Source organism: Lolium perenne, chromosome 1 (genome assembly GCF_019359855.2).
Source record: "Lolium perenne isolate Kyuss_39 chromosome 1, Kyuss_2.0, whole genome shotgun sequence".
Lineage (NCBI taxonomy): Eukaryota > Viridiplantae > Streptophyta > Magnoliopsida > Poales > Poaceae > Lolium > Lolium perenne.
In genome coordinates, this window is record NC_067244.2 from 213,462,672 (window position 1) to 213,478,079 (window position 15,408).

The 15,408-nt window shown below is 52.9% G+C and overlaps 2 protein-coding genes across 2 annotated transcripts; one reads left to right on the top strand and one right to left on the bottom strand.

Annotated features, from left to right (window-relative positions):
- Positions 1 to 9,568: 9,568 nt before the first annotated feature.
- Positions 9,569 to 11,716, top strand: LOC127323408 (protein LEAD-SENSITIVE 1). The gene is made up of 3 exons (XM_051351555.2): positions 9,569 to 9,729; positions 9,863 to 9,936; positions 10,740 to 11,716. Exons 1-3 carry the CDS (start codon positions 9,710 to 9,712, stop codon positions 11,474 to 11,476), a joined length of 831 nt encoding a protein of 276 aa, XP_051207515.1. The 5' UTR covers positions 9,569 to 9,709; the 3' UTR covers positions 11,477 to 11,716.
- Positions 11,717 to 13,922: 2,206 nt separating this feature from the next.
- Positions 13,923 to 15,251, bottom strand: LOC127323419 (uncharacterized). Its single transcript, XM_051351562.2, has one exon. The coding sequence runs from the start codon at positions 15,148 to 15,150 to the stop codon at positions 14,215 to 14,217; it is 936 nt and encodes a 311-aa protein (XP_051207522.1). The 5' UTR covers positions 15,151 to 15,251; the 3' UTR covers positions 13,923 to 14,214.
- Between the last annotated feature and the right edge of the window lie 157 nt (positions 15,252 to 15,408).

The window sequence follows — 15,408 nt, forward strand, 5'->3', positions numbered from 1 at the left end:
TGTGAACGTGAAGAAAGAAAAATACCTTTGATGGTGGATGGTCAACGTCAAGGGGAACATAAGAAGAAATCAACGGAATCGAATCTTCCTGGCTAAAGGAAGTAAGGCGACGGACTTCGTCAAGCAACTCCTTTTCCGATAGATCGGCAACATTAATCCTGGTTTCGTCCTTTAGACCTGAGTACAACCACATCGGGTGAACTCTAGCCATGACTGGTTGGACTCGGCGTTTCAAGAATACCGCTGCCACCTCTGTGCCAATCATAGTTTGGCCGTCGGCCTCTTTGATTCGAAAGAATTTGGCAAATAGTTCTTCGGCTGTTACTCTTTCGTCGGGTGAGAGGATATTCTTCCAGGAATTCTTGGGCTTGGCTTCGGAGACATCGGCAAAGCAAGGAAGCTGAGATTCGGGTGACAGGGAGTCCTTGATGTAAAACCATTTCAGCCTCCACCCTTGCACGGATTCTCTCATTTGGAAATTGAAGTAATTGACCTCCGAACGGGCTACAAACCCCACTCCTCCGGTGACAAAGTATCCATTACTGCTGCTGTATCTCTTCACATAGAAGATCTTTTTCCACAGCCCGAAATGAGGTTCGATACCCAGAAACGCCTCGCAAAGGGTGATGAACACAACAACGTGGAGGATTGAGTTGGGGGTAAGTTGCCATAGTTGAATTTCATACGTTCGCAAGAGATGGAGGAGAAATTCGTGAGTGGGAAGCGAAAGGCCTCGATATAGGAAAGATAAGAACATCACGGTAAAGCCGGCAGGGGGATTAGGCCGAGAAATCGCACCTGGAAAGATCACGTTTCCCTCGTCAGAAGATATTAATCCCAGGCTTCAGGATCTCTTCTCGTCACGCTTGGTGACGGTTGAGGCTACCCAATCTCCAGGCTTGACCATTGAACTCGACGGCGCTGGCGGCGCCGGAGCTGGGGGAGGAGCGTTCGAAGCGCTCCCCTTCGGAAGAGAAGAGGAGGACTTGGCGGCAGCGCCTCCGCTGGTGGAACTGGCGGCGGCGGCAGGATTCTTCTTCTTCACCATTGTGAGATCTGACGAAGATTGGAAAAGCAGTGGTGGCGGCGCAGCAACGGCAAAGGAAGGAAGAAGGAGAAGAATGAGAAGATGCTACAGAAAACGTGGAGAAGATTAGGGATTTCTTGCCCTTCGGAGATCTTAAGAGGAGAAGAGTTGCGTGGGCACGTGTCGTTGATGCCAGTCTATCAAGCGGACCTTTTCCCAATTGATGGTTGCGGGAATCGAGGAGACACCTTGGTAACTGTGCGTAGAGGGCGGAAATTGCTTGAAAATAGGACAAGACAGAGAAAAAATGGGCCCAGCGGGTCACGTCTTGTCAGTCAAAATCAAGACATCGATAAAACGTCATCAATGACGTCATAAAGAATGCTTGGAGCACTCGAAGGAATAAAAAGCTATCGGATGGTGAACTTGAGTCTATGCACAGATTGCGAAGCATCAGCACTTAGACTCGGGGGCTACTCCCATCGGGATCGCTGACGCGCACCCGATATATTGAGGACTCGAAGAAAAAGGATGAAGGAAAATATGATTGCTTAGCTCGAGTCTGCGCCCAGTTGCAAGCACCCGTGCCCAGACTCGGGGGCTACTCCCATCGGGAGCGCTGGAAGCGCACCCGACAAAATTTTTTGCGCTCCAGGATCATGCCCGGGGACTTGATTCTGTGTAGAGTAACGTTGTTTTACCATCGGTAGTTAACCAACAAAAGTTGGGCACGTTATTCATTATCCCTTGCAAGTGGAAAATATATCGGATGACCTATGAAGACCTGCAGAAAACTTCGGCAGAGAAGAATGTTCGAGTAGTACAACTTGAGTCTACGCACGGATTGCAAGCATCCGTACCTAGACTCGGGGGCTACTCCCATCGAGAGCGCTGACGCGCACCCGACAAAAAGGACGATGATGATTTAAGATGAACAAGGACAATCAAGGAGAAGAACATCAACAGAAGATATGCTTCAGTCTCTACCCGAAAAACGTTCGGCTAGACACTCGGGGGCTACTGACGTGGGCATTACCCTTCGGGTAACCGACATTGCCCTATCCTGTATTGATTAGTTGGAGGCCCATGAAGACACCTGGAGGCAAGATGGGCCACCTGGGCGGCGCACCAGAGGAATCCTTGGCGGGCAAGACAAGGAAGCGGCCGAACAAGGAAAGATTAGATCTAAAATTACTGTAAACCTAGTCGTATTCGGTTAGACCTCTTGAGACCTAGCCTCCTATATAAAGGCCAGGAGAGGGGCTGCCGAGGGACACGATCAATCTTAACAATCTTACCCAGCAAAAGCTTAGAGCTAGGTCACCTTAGCGATTAGCCATCTCGACGAGATCTCAGCCGAACTATTCGGCACCCCATTGTAACCCATTATCATCATAATCAAGAGCAGACAGGCAGGACGTAAGGGTTTTACCTCATCGAGGGCCCCGAACCTAGGTAAAATGCTCTCCCCGCTTGTCTGTGAACCGATGTCTCGTGTCAGCTTGCAGGATTCCATCAACCCTAAGCCCCTATCGGAGGGCATTGACGAGGAGTACCCTCGACAGCGACCGCGCAGCGTCCACGGAGACGCAAACATGCCACATATTTGCGCCGTGTTTGCGTCGCGGGGGACGTGCGGACACGATGCGTCGCCCCGCTAGAGCTGGGTGCAGATGCATTTCCGGTCCGCGCGGACGCAAATTGTCACGCAGCGTCCGTTTGCGTCGAGCCGTTGGAGATGCCCTTAGAGCATCTCCAGTCACGTCCCCCAAAGCGTCCCCAAACCGCGCCGGATTGAGCGCTTGGGGGACGTGTTTCGTTCGTGCCGCGTTTGGGAGACGTCGCTTCCCAGTCACGTCCCCCAAACAAAATTTCGAAAATTTTAAACTTAAGCGAGATTCGATTAGATTCATCCAAACTTGGCATATATTACATAGATTCGAACGAAATTTGACTAAATTTAAACTAAACCTAATCTAGAAGTACTTGCGGCGGCCGGAGGCGTCGTAGTACTGGTAGAAGTTGTACATGTCGTCGGTGACGACCTCACCAGGCCGTCGACGGGCTCGTCCTTCACCAGGCCGCTTGGCCCTGCCTCGCCGTCGTCGGTGAGGTCCACGAGCGGCTTGCCGGAGTCGCGGATGGACATGGCGATCTCCATCTCGACGTCGCCCCTCCAGGCATCCTTGTCGTTGAGCGACGCCAAGAACGCCGCTCGCAGCCCAGGGCAGTCCTCGGGGTCGTCGCTGCTGGTGATGAGCCGCTACTACCACTCGTACTCCGCCAGTAGCGCCGCCTGCGACGCTTCCTCCGGATCCTCCTTCACCTCCGGCTTCGGGATGAGGAGGGCGGCGCCACACCTCTCTTGCTGCTGCCGGCTTCTGCTGCCGCCACGCCTAGTGTTGACGGGCGTCGCCGGCTCCTCCTTGAGCACGCATTTGGGGACGGTGTAGGGCGCCGAGCGGTACGACGAGGACGGCGTCGATCGGGCTGGTCCTGAGGAAGAAGAGTTCGAGGAGGACAAGTACGTGGTCCTCCTCGGCTGCCATTGTGGTGGTCCTCCTCGAGGAGACGGTGGCGATGACGGCGGCGTCTCCAACCTTGGAGCACCGTTGCGGATGCCGCGGATGACGCTGTCGAGGGTGCGCCCCGGAACGCCCCAGAACAGGGCGCGGCCGTCCCTATTCTAGCTGTTGGGCCCGCCGATGAGGCCGGTGGTGCTGTGCAGCTCGACGTCATACTTGGCCTTGAAGTACGTGGCCCACCAGTCGTCGTTGTCCTTGGCCGCCTATGTCGGATTCGCCCGCTCCTCGGTGGTGAGTTGAGCCCGCCGGGCCTTGATGCCATCCCTCCATTGCTCCGTGCCCGGCTTCGGCGGCGGGACGCCAATGCCGTTCACGGCCATCTTCCAGCCGCCGCTGCTTGGCAGGCGCATGTCCGGCGGGACAGGATATCGGGCGTGGTACAGCGCCCACGCCTTCGGCACGGTTAGGCTTCCGCGGCCGAAGCCGTTCGCCGCGGCGATCTTGCGGGAGGACGAGGTCGACATTGTTTGGAACGGCGAGGAGAAGATTGGGGGGGAGAAGGTTTGGGAGCGGTGAGAGATTGGGACGAACCGTAGGGCGTCTTAATGTACAGCAGCGGCATCGGGTGGTTGCACGCAATAACGCCGGCGCGGACGGCCACGCGGCCATGCACGACGAGACGCGTCCCTGCGTCGCCTGGGAAACCAGGGACGCCATTAACGTCGCTTGATCAAAGGTAGGCGACGGGGTTTTAGGCTTCCGTGCCGCTGACGCGTCGGGTCCGTGTCGCTTTGTCTCGCTTTTCGTTGTGTCCGACGTGCCCGGTGCGTTCCCTGTGGGACGGGGACGGGCTCGGGGTGCCGGACACCGTATCTGCGCCGGACAAAAAATCGGCTTCGGGGGACGCGACTGAAACCGTTTTTTTGTCCGACGCGCCCCAAATCTGTTTGGGGATGCTTTGGGGACGCGACTGGAGATGCTCTTAGACTACTCATAGTGGGAGTAACAAAGCTATTAACATCACACACTTCAAAGCATTTTGGTGACATGACATGATAATAAATGAAAAAATATAGTGAGATGGTAACTAGCTATGTTACCATAACATCACATTTCTCAAGACAATATAAGTCTACAATCTAATAAATATAGCATGCATGATACCACATATAAGTAACTATCCACTATGGAGATAGTAACATAGTACATGCAACATGCAACATGTTACTACTCTATGTTACTCCCCACTAGTCTTATAGATTTGGAAAAAGTCTATTCCAAACCTTGAATTTGTAGTGGTTCGACAAAATAAACCCCAAACTCTAAATCCCTGTCATTTGTACCCTAAATTTGTGAATCCCGGTCTAAATTGAACCTGGAGCTGTTTGTCACACGGGAAATCAGCAATCCTGGCCAGGATTACAGGCTACCCTCACTGACAGTGGGTCCCACGTGTGAGTGTTCATCTCCTTCTCCAATTTCTTTTCTTCACGCCAAATCAATCTGGCAGCAACCTGCTCGCCGGCAGTCGACCAAGCCCGCAGGCTGGCCACCGACGTCCCCGCTCGTCCTCTCACCAGCAGTCAGAGAAGGAGCCATCGGCTCGCAGTCGACCATGCGCGTAGCGAGCCCCGCACCGACCCTGCTTCGTTCGTGCTCGTTCGCTTGCCGGCAGTCAACGAAGGAACCGGCGGCCCGCGGTCGACCACGCGCGCAGCCAGGCCGCCGCCGAACTTGCTCCGTCCGTGCTTGTCCGCTCGTCGGCAGTCAACAAAAGGGCAGGCAGCTCGTGGTCGACCACGCGCGCAGCTAAGGCCCCGCGATGTCCCTGCTCGTCTTCGACACGACTGCATCGAGAGAAGGAGGCGCAGATAGGGGCATCCAGGCACGCATCCAGTGTCGGCGAGGTTAGGTTTGGGCGCGCCGCCGGTGCCGGCGACGAGGTCCAGCGCGGGGATGAGCTCAGATCGCTTCGCGGTGAAGAAAAAAGTAAATGGGGATGAGGAAGAAGAAGAACAATGACACGTGGGGCCCATTGTCAGTGTATCCGGTTAGGATTGTTGATTTCCCTGGTGTAACAAACAGCTTCAAGGTCCAATTTAGACCGGGATTTACAAAGGAAAATGATCTGATTCCCCCGGGGGATCAGACTCGTCCCGTCCTCCGCCTTGACAGCATGACGCGTGTCCCCGCGTCTGGTGAAAAAAGTGGTCCACGTGGTGGGTCCCATGCTCCTCATCCCCATCGTTATCCTCTAGCACGGTCTCCATGTGAAATTTCTTGCCAGGAGATGGGGGAAATCGACGGATGATTTTTCCACCGGCGAGGTTGTTCCTCCGGCCGCCATGGTCACACCCTCGATCTCTCTCGCACCTCCCTCTCCCGCGCACCGCTCGGGGAGGCCGTTGCCAGCATCACGCCGGCGAGCGAGAGGTCGCCGGAGTCACGGAGGGCTTCCACCGGAGAGACTCTACCTCCGACCGCCATGGTCAACAGCGCCGCCTCTCGACCACACCAGCATCTCCCCTGCCGTGCACCGCCGCAGAGGCTGCCGCCGCCATGGATCTGATGGTTGGTGGCTGGAGGTCGCAGCTGCGAGCATCGCTGCGCCGTCGATCTGACGGTTGGTGCGAGGAGGTTGATTCCTTTGCGCCGCCGAGTCCCTGGCAGGTGCGACGCCGCCACGCCGCGCCGTCCTGCTTCCTCTGCGCCGCCGAGTGTGGTGGTTAGTGGAGGCACGCCCGGCCCAGGCGGGAGCCGAGGCTGCCATGGAAGATGGTGAGGGCCAGCAAGGTTGAGTAGGACCGCCGCACCGTCTTCTCCGGCAGGGTCCGCAGCTTCTGCGCCGCGGTCGTTGCTCTGCCTACCCTGCGTGTGGCCGCCACCTACCCCGACCTCCTCCGCCTGCAATACTAGATTTTTTTTGCTCGTTTTGTTATGCTGTTTGGATTATATAGTACAAATAGTTTGCTACATTTGGATTTTTGATACATTTTTGTCTGCGACGATGCTACAATACTATAAATCTTTTTGCTAAAATTGTTCTATTATTTTGCTACATTATTTACGAAATTGTTGCTACAAGATCTCCGTCGAGGGGCAGCCTTGCTACCATGGGCGGGCGGGTTGCTACGATGTCTAGCCAGCCTTGCTACAAAGGGAAACCGACTTTGCTACAAGGGGCGGCGACCTTGCTACATGGCGTTGGCGGTCGCCGGCAGCGGCTGTTGCAGCGTTGCTACCGACACACATCGACGCTGCTACAAAGGTACATCGGTGCTGCTACCATGTGTGATGGGCATTGCTGCAAGCAGCAGTATCGACGACACCGCGTCGGGTTCCCCGGCGTCGGCCGTGGCCGATGGTGGAGCGACGGGTCTCCGGCGATGTCTCCGACGACTTTCTCGTCGATGTCTCCGACGATATCTGTTTTTGCTACAATAGCATAATTTTTTTGCTACGAGCTCTCCAGCGAGGTCTCCGGCGAGTCTCCGGCGAGCTCAACCTTTTTATTTGATTTCGTGGCTGAACCGTTTTTTGCTACAATGTAGCAAAAACGGGTTATTTTTTGCTGCCGGGAGGTGTTTTTTTGCTGCATCTAGTAAAACCAGATCTGACCGTCCAAGATGGCCGATCCAACGGCTGGGGACCCGGGGGCTGGGAAATCAGATCCCCCGGGGGACGCCCAGCACTGTCCATTTACAAATGACAGTGATTTAGAGTTTAGGGTTTATTTCGCCGAACCACTCAAATTCAGGGTTTAGAATAGACTTTATATGGGTCAGTACTAGTTGGTAAGTCGGCCGCTTGGACTAGATCGACGACGTCGACGTGTGACCATATTGGGATGTGACTGAAACGTGGCAGCATGCGTGGTGATGCAGCGACGCATGGCCTGCTTGCACGCCTCGCTTGCTCGTACGCGACGCCGCCGGATGCTGCCACGCCGATCGAAGGATTCTGCGTGGAATCGTGGGGATAGCTGAGCTGAAAACGAAATTCTTTACTCCTCTCCACTTGAGCTCGCGGGAAGAGAACGGACGAGACGCGCTTCCGCCGCCCGCTGCTCCTGCCGACAGCGCTCGTGCCGCCGACCGGCCATCCGGAACGGCTCAGTTTTATCTATTCGTTGACGCGGCTTGGAAAAACCTTCGGCGTTAAGGTTTGCTGAGCATGAGGGAGCTGCTTATGGTTTGGACTCTGATGGAAAATATATTAGGCCATGTTTGGTTTTTAGCCACACTTTGCCAATCCAAAGTTTGGCAATTTGGCATGTGTTTGGTTCTTGCCACACTTTAGAGCTGCCACACTTCACTAATCATATTGCCCAATTGTCATAGAGTGAATTTTTTGCCAATTTTTGCCACACTTTGTGGCTTCCAAAATCCTAGCCACACTTTTGTGGCTGCCACACTTGCCAAAGTTAGGCTTGGCAAACTGTGGCTGGGAACCAAACAGGCCCTTAATCTTAGTGTATTTAGTAGCAAATACACTAACCGCCTCCTGTCCCGACCCCTCTCCAACCCTAACCGCCGCCGCCGCTGGTAACGCCGCCGGGGCAAAGACCCTCGGGGCGTGGCGGCGGCGGGGGCCTCTCCTCGCCGACGTGGGGGGCGGCGGACGGGCTCTCCCCTCCTCAACGCACGCGGCGGCGGCCGGGCGGATGGTGATGGGCGGCGGCGGCTCTTGCGCTGCGATCTTCCCCCTCCCCTCCCGTAGGCTTCCACCCGCGGCACACCGGTAGGGGCTGGTGGTGGGCGGAGGCCAGGCCCTCGGTTTGTGCCATGCCCTCCCCCCCGCCTCTCGTCGGTGCGTGGAGGCGATCTCGGGCTTCTTCCGCGTCACAAGGGCGCCCGGGGCAGCAACTTTGGGTTCGACGGAGGAGGTAACTCTCTTCTACGCCGGAGAGGGTCGGCCTGCGATTGGTGGTGGTGGATCTTTTGATCTATCACCGCGATCCGGCGGCGAGATGGAGGGGCATGGAAGCTGGCGATGGTGTCGCCGGTGGAGGGTTGGATTGGCCAGCCCGGGATGGTCGCCGACGTGGGGGTCCGACCTGTATAAAGGCAGCGGTCCTAGGACCTCTCTTGCGTGAAGAGGAGGGCCTACCGGAGGCCTGAACTCGTGATCTGGTCGGGGGTTGAGTTCCGGAAGGCTCCGCCGGCGAATATAACAGTGCTTTGTCTGGAGTTTGCTGGATCGGAGGTATTCGGTTGTGCGCACCCATGCTTTTATTCCCACCGATTGGTTCTGGAGGGAGCGGCGCGAAGCTCTTTTTCTGTGTTGGCATCAAGTGACTGTGGATCCATGATGAAAGTCAGAAGAAGAGAATTTCATGAAGATCAGAGGGGAGCACTAGCTAAGGGAGGTTCAAGTCTTCGCGCTGTTGAGAGACTTGCTTGGTGTTCCGGGCTTCACGACAGCGGTATGAAAGTGGGGGCCACAACACATGTGAAGTGCAGAGTCCTACCTTTCAGGTTGAAAACCCAAGGTCTGGCCTTAACTGGTAGTGCCTGGCAATGGCCTTGGTGGAGGCATTGTTTTGAGAGCGGGGACTATCTTCAGGGTGAAAACCTAAGATCTTTGATCGGGCGACGACGGTGTTTGAGCATTGTTCCCTTCTTGGAGCCGTCGTTTTTTGGAGAGTCTGTAATTCAGGTGTCGTCTTGGCGGTGGATGTATTGCTGTTGTTAGACCTAAAATACTGTAGCGGGGCTTTTGTTTCTTAGTTTTCTTTTTATTTTTTTAGCTGTGTGCATCTGTAGTGTCATTAGGGTGGTACGTTGTTTCAGAGGCTGAGTGTAATTGGTATCTTATTGATATTAATATATTCTCTTTATCGAAAAAATAAAATTAGTAGCAAATGAAAAACGTAGAAGAGGAAAAATTGTTCCTGAATTGTTCCAAAAATTCAGGTGTAATCACAAAGGAAAATGAGGCGCATACGAGTGGTCAAAATAAGTTTGACCAGAAAACTCCAAGAGCACATAAAGCCAGCGGTTACGCGTGCGTGAAACGAGATCATCGTCTCGTCAATCGCACGGCCCTTTTTCGTGCTTTACCCCACAACGAACGCACGGCGCCTCTGTGCTTCCTTCCTTCCGTCCCTCTCCTTCTTCCTCGCCCTCCATCCATCCATCCACAGCCTCCCGTCTCCATGGGTCTCCTGTCCAACAGGTGCTGCTCCGAATCCATCTCCCCGTTCTCTGATTCTCCTGCTCCGCGCTACTGCTCATCGAACCAGCGGGCATCTAATTTGGTATGTTGTTTGCTGAATCTTGTGCGGTTTTCTTTTTCCCCATTGTGCCAGGGTCGGGAAGGAGACCCTGAAGGCGGGGGATCACATCTACTCGTGGAGGGCCGCCTGGGTCTACGCGCATCATGGTGCGGAACGCTCTGTCGCCTCCTTTGTGTATATTTGCTTGGTTGGATCATATTAATTCCCCTTGCGCGTAGATTTTTGGTCGCGGTGGTTGATGAATCGGTTGCGTTTCTAAATCAGTGGATTTAGGAGAAGAGAGAATTCGTATTAAATGCTATGTGTTCCTAATTTTAGTGGAAATCTAATCCGGTCTATGCGTTCACTACGAGATCCAGTATCAGGAGATTACTGTCCTTTGCTTATTTTGCCAAATCAGGAGATCACTGTGTTTTGGTTATTTTTCCAAATCAGGAGATTCAGTGAACGAGCTAGCATGTCAATGCGTTCACAATGAGATTTTGGTAACCGTTTAGTGCTTAATTGGCTATACAACTGTGCAGCAGATTGTCGTAGCCAGCCTCTCTGGTTTTGATGTGTAAATCTTGAACCTGTTTACTGCTCGGCAGGAGATCATGCAAAATCTGTCGATGAATTACATATGGAGCATATCTCGAACAATTACATATGAAGCATATGCATACACATTATGTACTACTATATATAATACGTGGCATCGGCTTGGTTTTGATGCCCTTTTTCGAGTGTATCTGTTATTGGGCATAACTATCTGGCACGTTGAAAAACACTTGCGAAAGCATAGACAAGAGCATAAATCTTTGTTCCAATCGTAGAAATAATACAGGTCCGATGAATGGCAGTGTCGTGGTCATTTTTCAGGAGTTGTTAGTGTATTGCATTGGATGTGCTATATTGCTGTACATTTTTGTATGTATAATCAATGACTGTATGTATTCTTTCTTCCCAGGAATATACGTGGGCGATGATAAGGTGATCCATTTTACCAGAGGAAGGGACCAAGAGGTCGGAACTGGAACAGTCATTGATTATCTTCTTGTGAGTTCTGGCCCTGCTAGGAGCACCACACCATGCTCGGTATGCAGCAGCAACGAAGCCACCGCCGCCACAGAGACAAATGGTGTGACGTCCTCCTGTCTCAGCTGTTTCCTCTCAGGGGGTGCCCTCTACCGTTTCGAGTATGCTGTCAACCCGGCCCTTTTCCTTGCCAAGGCGCGAGGAGGGACTTGCACGCTTGCTGCCACTGATCCCGATGAGGTGGTTGTCCGCCGTGCCAACTACTTGTTGAGCAATGGTTTCAGATGCTACAGCCTGTTCAAGAATAACTGCGAGGATTTCGCGATATACTGCAAGACTGGTCTGCTTGTGGCTGAGCAAGGTAGCGTCGGGCTTGGCCAGAGTGGGCAGGCTGTCTCCATCATTGGCGGGCCTCTTGCTGCTGTGGTTTCAACCCCTTTCCGCCTAGTAACCACGAACATCTACGGAATGGTGGTGATGGCTGTCGGGGTATACTGTGTCAGCAGGTATGCTGGCGACATTGGCAACCGTCGAGACGTGCTGAAATTAGAGGTGGAGGACCTGACAGCCGGACTCGCAAGCGGCCGGATTCGTCCGGCGAACATCAGTCAGCTGGCAACTCCAGGACAAGTCCAAGCTCCGGCTGTGACCACACTTGTTGCTGCTTAGAATGCAGCACTGCTGTTGTAAAATCTGGAGATGTATACATCACCTTCACTACCATGTATTTTCCAAGATCGTTGTCGAAACCTGCTAAAACTATGCAAAGAGTGAACTTCCCATTCGGCAATAGCTGTATCAAGAGTGTCGTGTCTACTACGATTGTGTATGGTTTGTCTAGTATTGTATGAAGATTGAAGACTGCTGTGGCTTTACACGGATTTGTACAAAGATTTTCGCTCCTGTCTATTTCTGGCATCTGCTTTTACTTCCTGAAGATCTTAACATGGACCATTGAGTACAGATTTGAATAGTATAGGATTTTCCTATTTTTTTCTCAAGCTGTGAATGGAATTGGGTCTTGAAGTTTTGTGGTAGATTCATCTTGTATTAATGTTATCGATCATTTTACAGGTTTATCGAGTATAATTCTTGAGTATTGCGGAAGTACCGGAAGAGGTGGAAGCACCGGATATGTCCTGGGCGTGGCTACAAGACCTGAATGAACATCTATTGTGCTACCAATTAACTGAAACAGCAAGCTTACGGACTCCTTATCTCCGTTGTCCTCTGTTCAGATGAGTTCATATGTAAACAGAAATTGGACGACAACTCTGAGGAGAACTTGGAGATTTCTATGTTCTGGACTGAAGTGGCTACATTATATGAGAGTATGCGTAAGTAGCATATGAAGTAACTGAATTATGCCTTTTTTTGCTTTTGGGAGGAGCCAGAAATAAGTAATCTACTTTTATATAGCTCAATTATGGACTATGGGCCAATTTATTCTGTCAATCAGATCAAAGCCCATATGCACCGTAGCCCTGGATTGCAGGATTTGGGAACTACATCTTCTTAATCGGATCAAGGCCCATATATATGCAGGTAAGCTCGGGTGAAACATTTTCCTTGGTCAATAACAAACCGATTTTCATGTTCTAAACAGGTGGATTTTGGAATTTTCTGACGCCCTTTTTTTTTTACTTCGTTTCAGATGCAGTGCGAACTCTACAGCTTGTAGCAAGGAAGACATGGAATCTTTTTTACGCGATGACTGAAGATCATGACCGGTGATGGCAACAAGGCAAGTTTTTGGGATGCCCCTTGGGCGGATGGGTTAAGCCCAAAAGTCATAGCACTGTCCATTTATGCCCTCTCCAAGAGGATGGCTTGGACCGTTAGTAAAGCTTTAGCCAATGATGCTTGGATTCTTCAAATTGATATCTTCTATGGTCTATCGGTTCAACACCTTCAAGAATTCACCAATCTTTGGCAATTCACTTCCCAAGTTAATCTCATTGACGATACGCGGACACCATTGTTTGGAAGCTCACCACCTTCAGATCCTACTCTTGCGCCTCGGCGTACAAGAGTCAGTTTGAGGCAGGTATCCATTCGCTCTCCAGTGGATGCGATTGTTTGGAAAAATTGGACGCCACTCAAATGCAAGCTCTTTGTTTGGCTCATCCTTGAAAATCGGGTTTGGGCGGCGGACCGCTTGGAAGAAGAGGGTGGCCCAACGAGAGATTTGCCCCCTTTGTCAACTAGTTGACGAATCCGTGTTCCACTTGTTGCTACATTGTCGATACACCATCCATATGGAATATGCTTAAAAAATGGATTGGGATGCACCACTTTGACCACAACTCTTGGGGCGCTTTCGAGGACGTTGAGTCTTGGTGGAGCCATCTTGTCCTTAAGCACCCGGGGCATCACAAGGCCATGGCCTCCTTGTGATGCTTGTCTCATGGGAAATTTGGAATGAGAAAAATGTAAGAATTTTTAAGAAGTTCAATACCTTGCCCGACATCATCATTGCAAAGATTAAGATGGACGTGAAAACTTGGGTATTAGCCGATGCTAAGCACACGGGTCTCATGTTGCCGGGAGACTAGGCTTTTGTTTTCCGCGGGTTATATGTATGTTAAGACCTTGTTCTGAACTCTTTCTCTATTAATGAATTAAGGTAAGCCTTTTTTCCTTTCTTTCAAAAATGAAAAACTTCTGCTTCTAGCACATCTGCTACGGACCGGCGGGAGCGCGCACCACATAGTATCGTTTCCGACCACTCTCTCCATGACAGGACACTGGAGCTGGTAGTGGGTAATGATCGATCGATCCATACACAACAATATCGTCCTCCCACCATCTGGCCATGAACTGGATCTCGGAGCTGCCTGTCCTGTTGTAGCAACAATAATGGAGGCGTGCAGGCATGGTAAATCCTCTATAAGTAGCTAGGGCCAAATGCGGCCTTTCAAGCAACTAGTGGCAGCTGTTTCAGATTGCGAGCAACGTCCACACCACCGCCCACAGGGCATGTCGTTGGAATCCCAGTGCATCCATCCATCATGCATTCACCAGCATGGCATGGCATGGCGGCATCACCATGTGTCCACAGGCGTATAAGAGGAAGGACATTGATTGATCGTACTAGGAAGAAGTGAGCAGATAGTTCAGAACAGGAAGCCCAGCTAGCTAGCTGTTAAACAGTAGTATATCGATTATAGCAAGCGAGTATTATTATTACATGTCCTTTCTATCCCACATGTATACCAGTCCTTTCACCCTGATGAACACCCCATATAAGTTACTTACTTATGAACAAGATCAAAATAAGGAGAAGAAGAAGAAGAAGAAGAAGAAGAAGAAGAAGAAGAAGAAGAAGACATAGAATCGATCACAAGAACACCAGGCAGGCAGCAGCCGCGAATCAACGAGCTAGTAAATGAGTCCATATCCATCGATCATGGCCTGCAGAGAGCCGCTTCCAGTCCCTGGCAGCCCAGCACTTTGCTCCAGACATCGTCGCCGCCGGGGAGGCCCATGGCGTCCTCGGGAAGCGAGTCGAACGGCTCGTACTTGGCCTCCTGGCCCCAGGTTGAGGGGAGGACCAGATTGCCGCCGTCCGTTTGCAACTCGAGAGAGTCGTAGCAGCTCTGGTCTACGCTGAAGTTATTGTACTCGCTGAGCGCCTGCGCGCGTGCGGCGTCGGCGCACTGCAGCATGGTGGTTGCGCTGCTGGGCTCTGCACAGCTCACCGGCCCGCAGAGCTCGACGAACCCGTGCTGACTTGGATCGGACAGCACCGGCGGGCTCACCTCATCCGTGCTTGACCCGCTCAAGTTGTCGACCGATTCCTGCACGACGGCGCACTGCTCTACCAGAGGTTGAGGGCTCAAGAACCTGGAGTAGATCAATGACAAATCGATCGTCGAGCCATCGGCTGCTCCAGCTTGCTTGCCCGACCCCGACGACACGGGCTGGTGGTGGCCGGGCTCGGGCGGGCTGCCGGTCATGCCTTCGAGGAGCAGGTCGGGCCGGATCACCGGGCCATGGAGCCGAGGAGAGAACGCTGCTGCGTCGCGGCTCGCCGCGGTTTCCGCCACGGTCCGCACAGCCTTGCCCCGCCGATTCTTGCGACACCCGCCGCCGACGGGCACGTTCCGGAGGGACCCGCCTTTGGTCCAGTACCGGCGGCAGCCCTTGCAGAAGTAGCGGGGCTGGCTGAGGCTGTAGTTGTTGTAGTAGCAGAACTTGGTGTTGGGCGAGTCGCAGCGCGGGCAGCTGGGCGCCACCTCCACGTTCGGCCGGTACCGCCGCGGGTCGATCAGCGCCGCCGCGCGCCGTCCGGCGGCGGCGGCGGCGTAGGCCAGCATGTCCTCGCAGTGAGAAGGCAGCATGGGGACGAGATTCGGAGATCGTGGAGGAGATCCGAGAGCACGAGACCCGGGGGAATGTAGGAATGCGGTGATGTGAGAGGATTTGGAAGCTTGCAGGCGCGAGAGCTTCGTGTGCGGGAAGAGGCTGGGATGGAGGTGCATATATATGTGGGACGTACGGCGGGTAAGGGCGAAATGTTTTCTTTGGTTGGTCATGGTGCATGTGCATGTGATTGTGAGTTTTGTGTTAATTAATTACAAGGCCGTGGATAGCTGTTG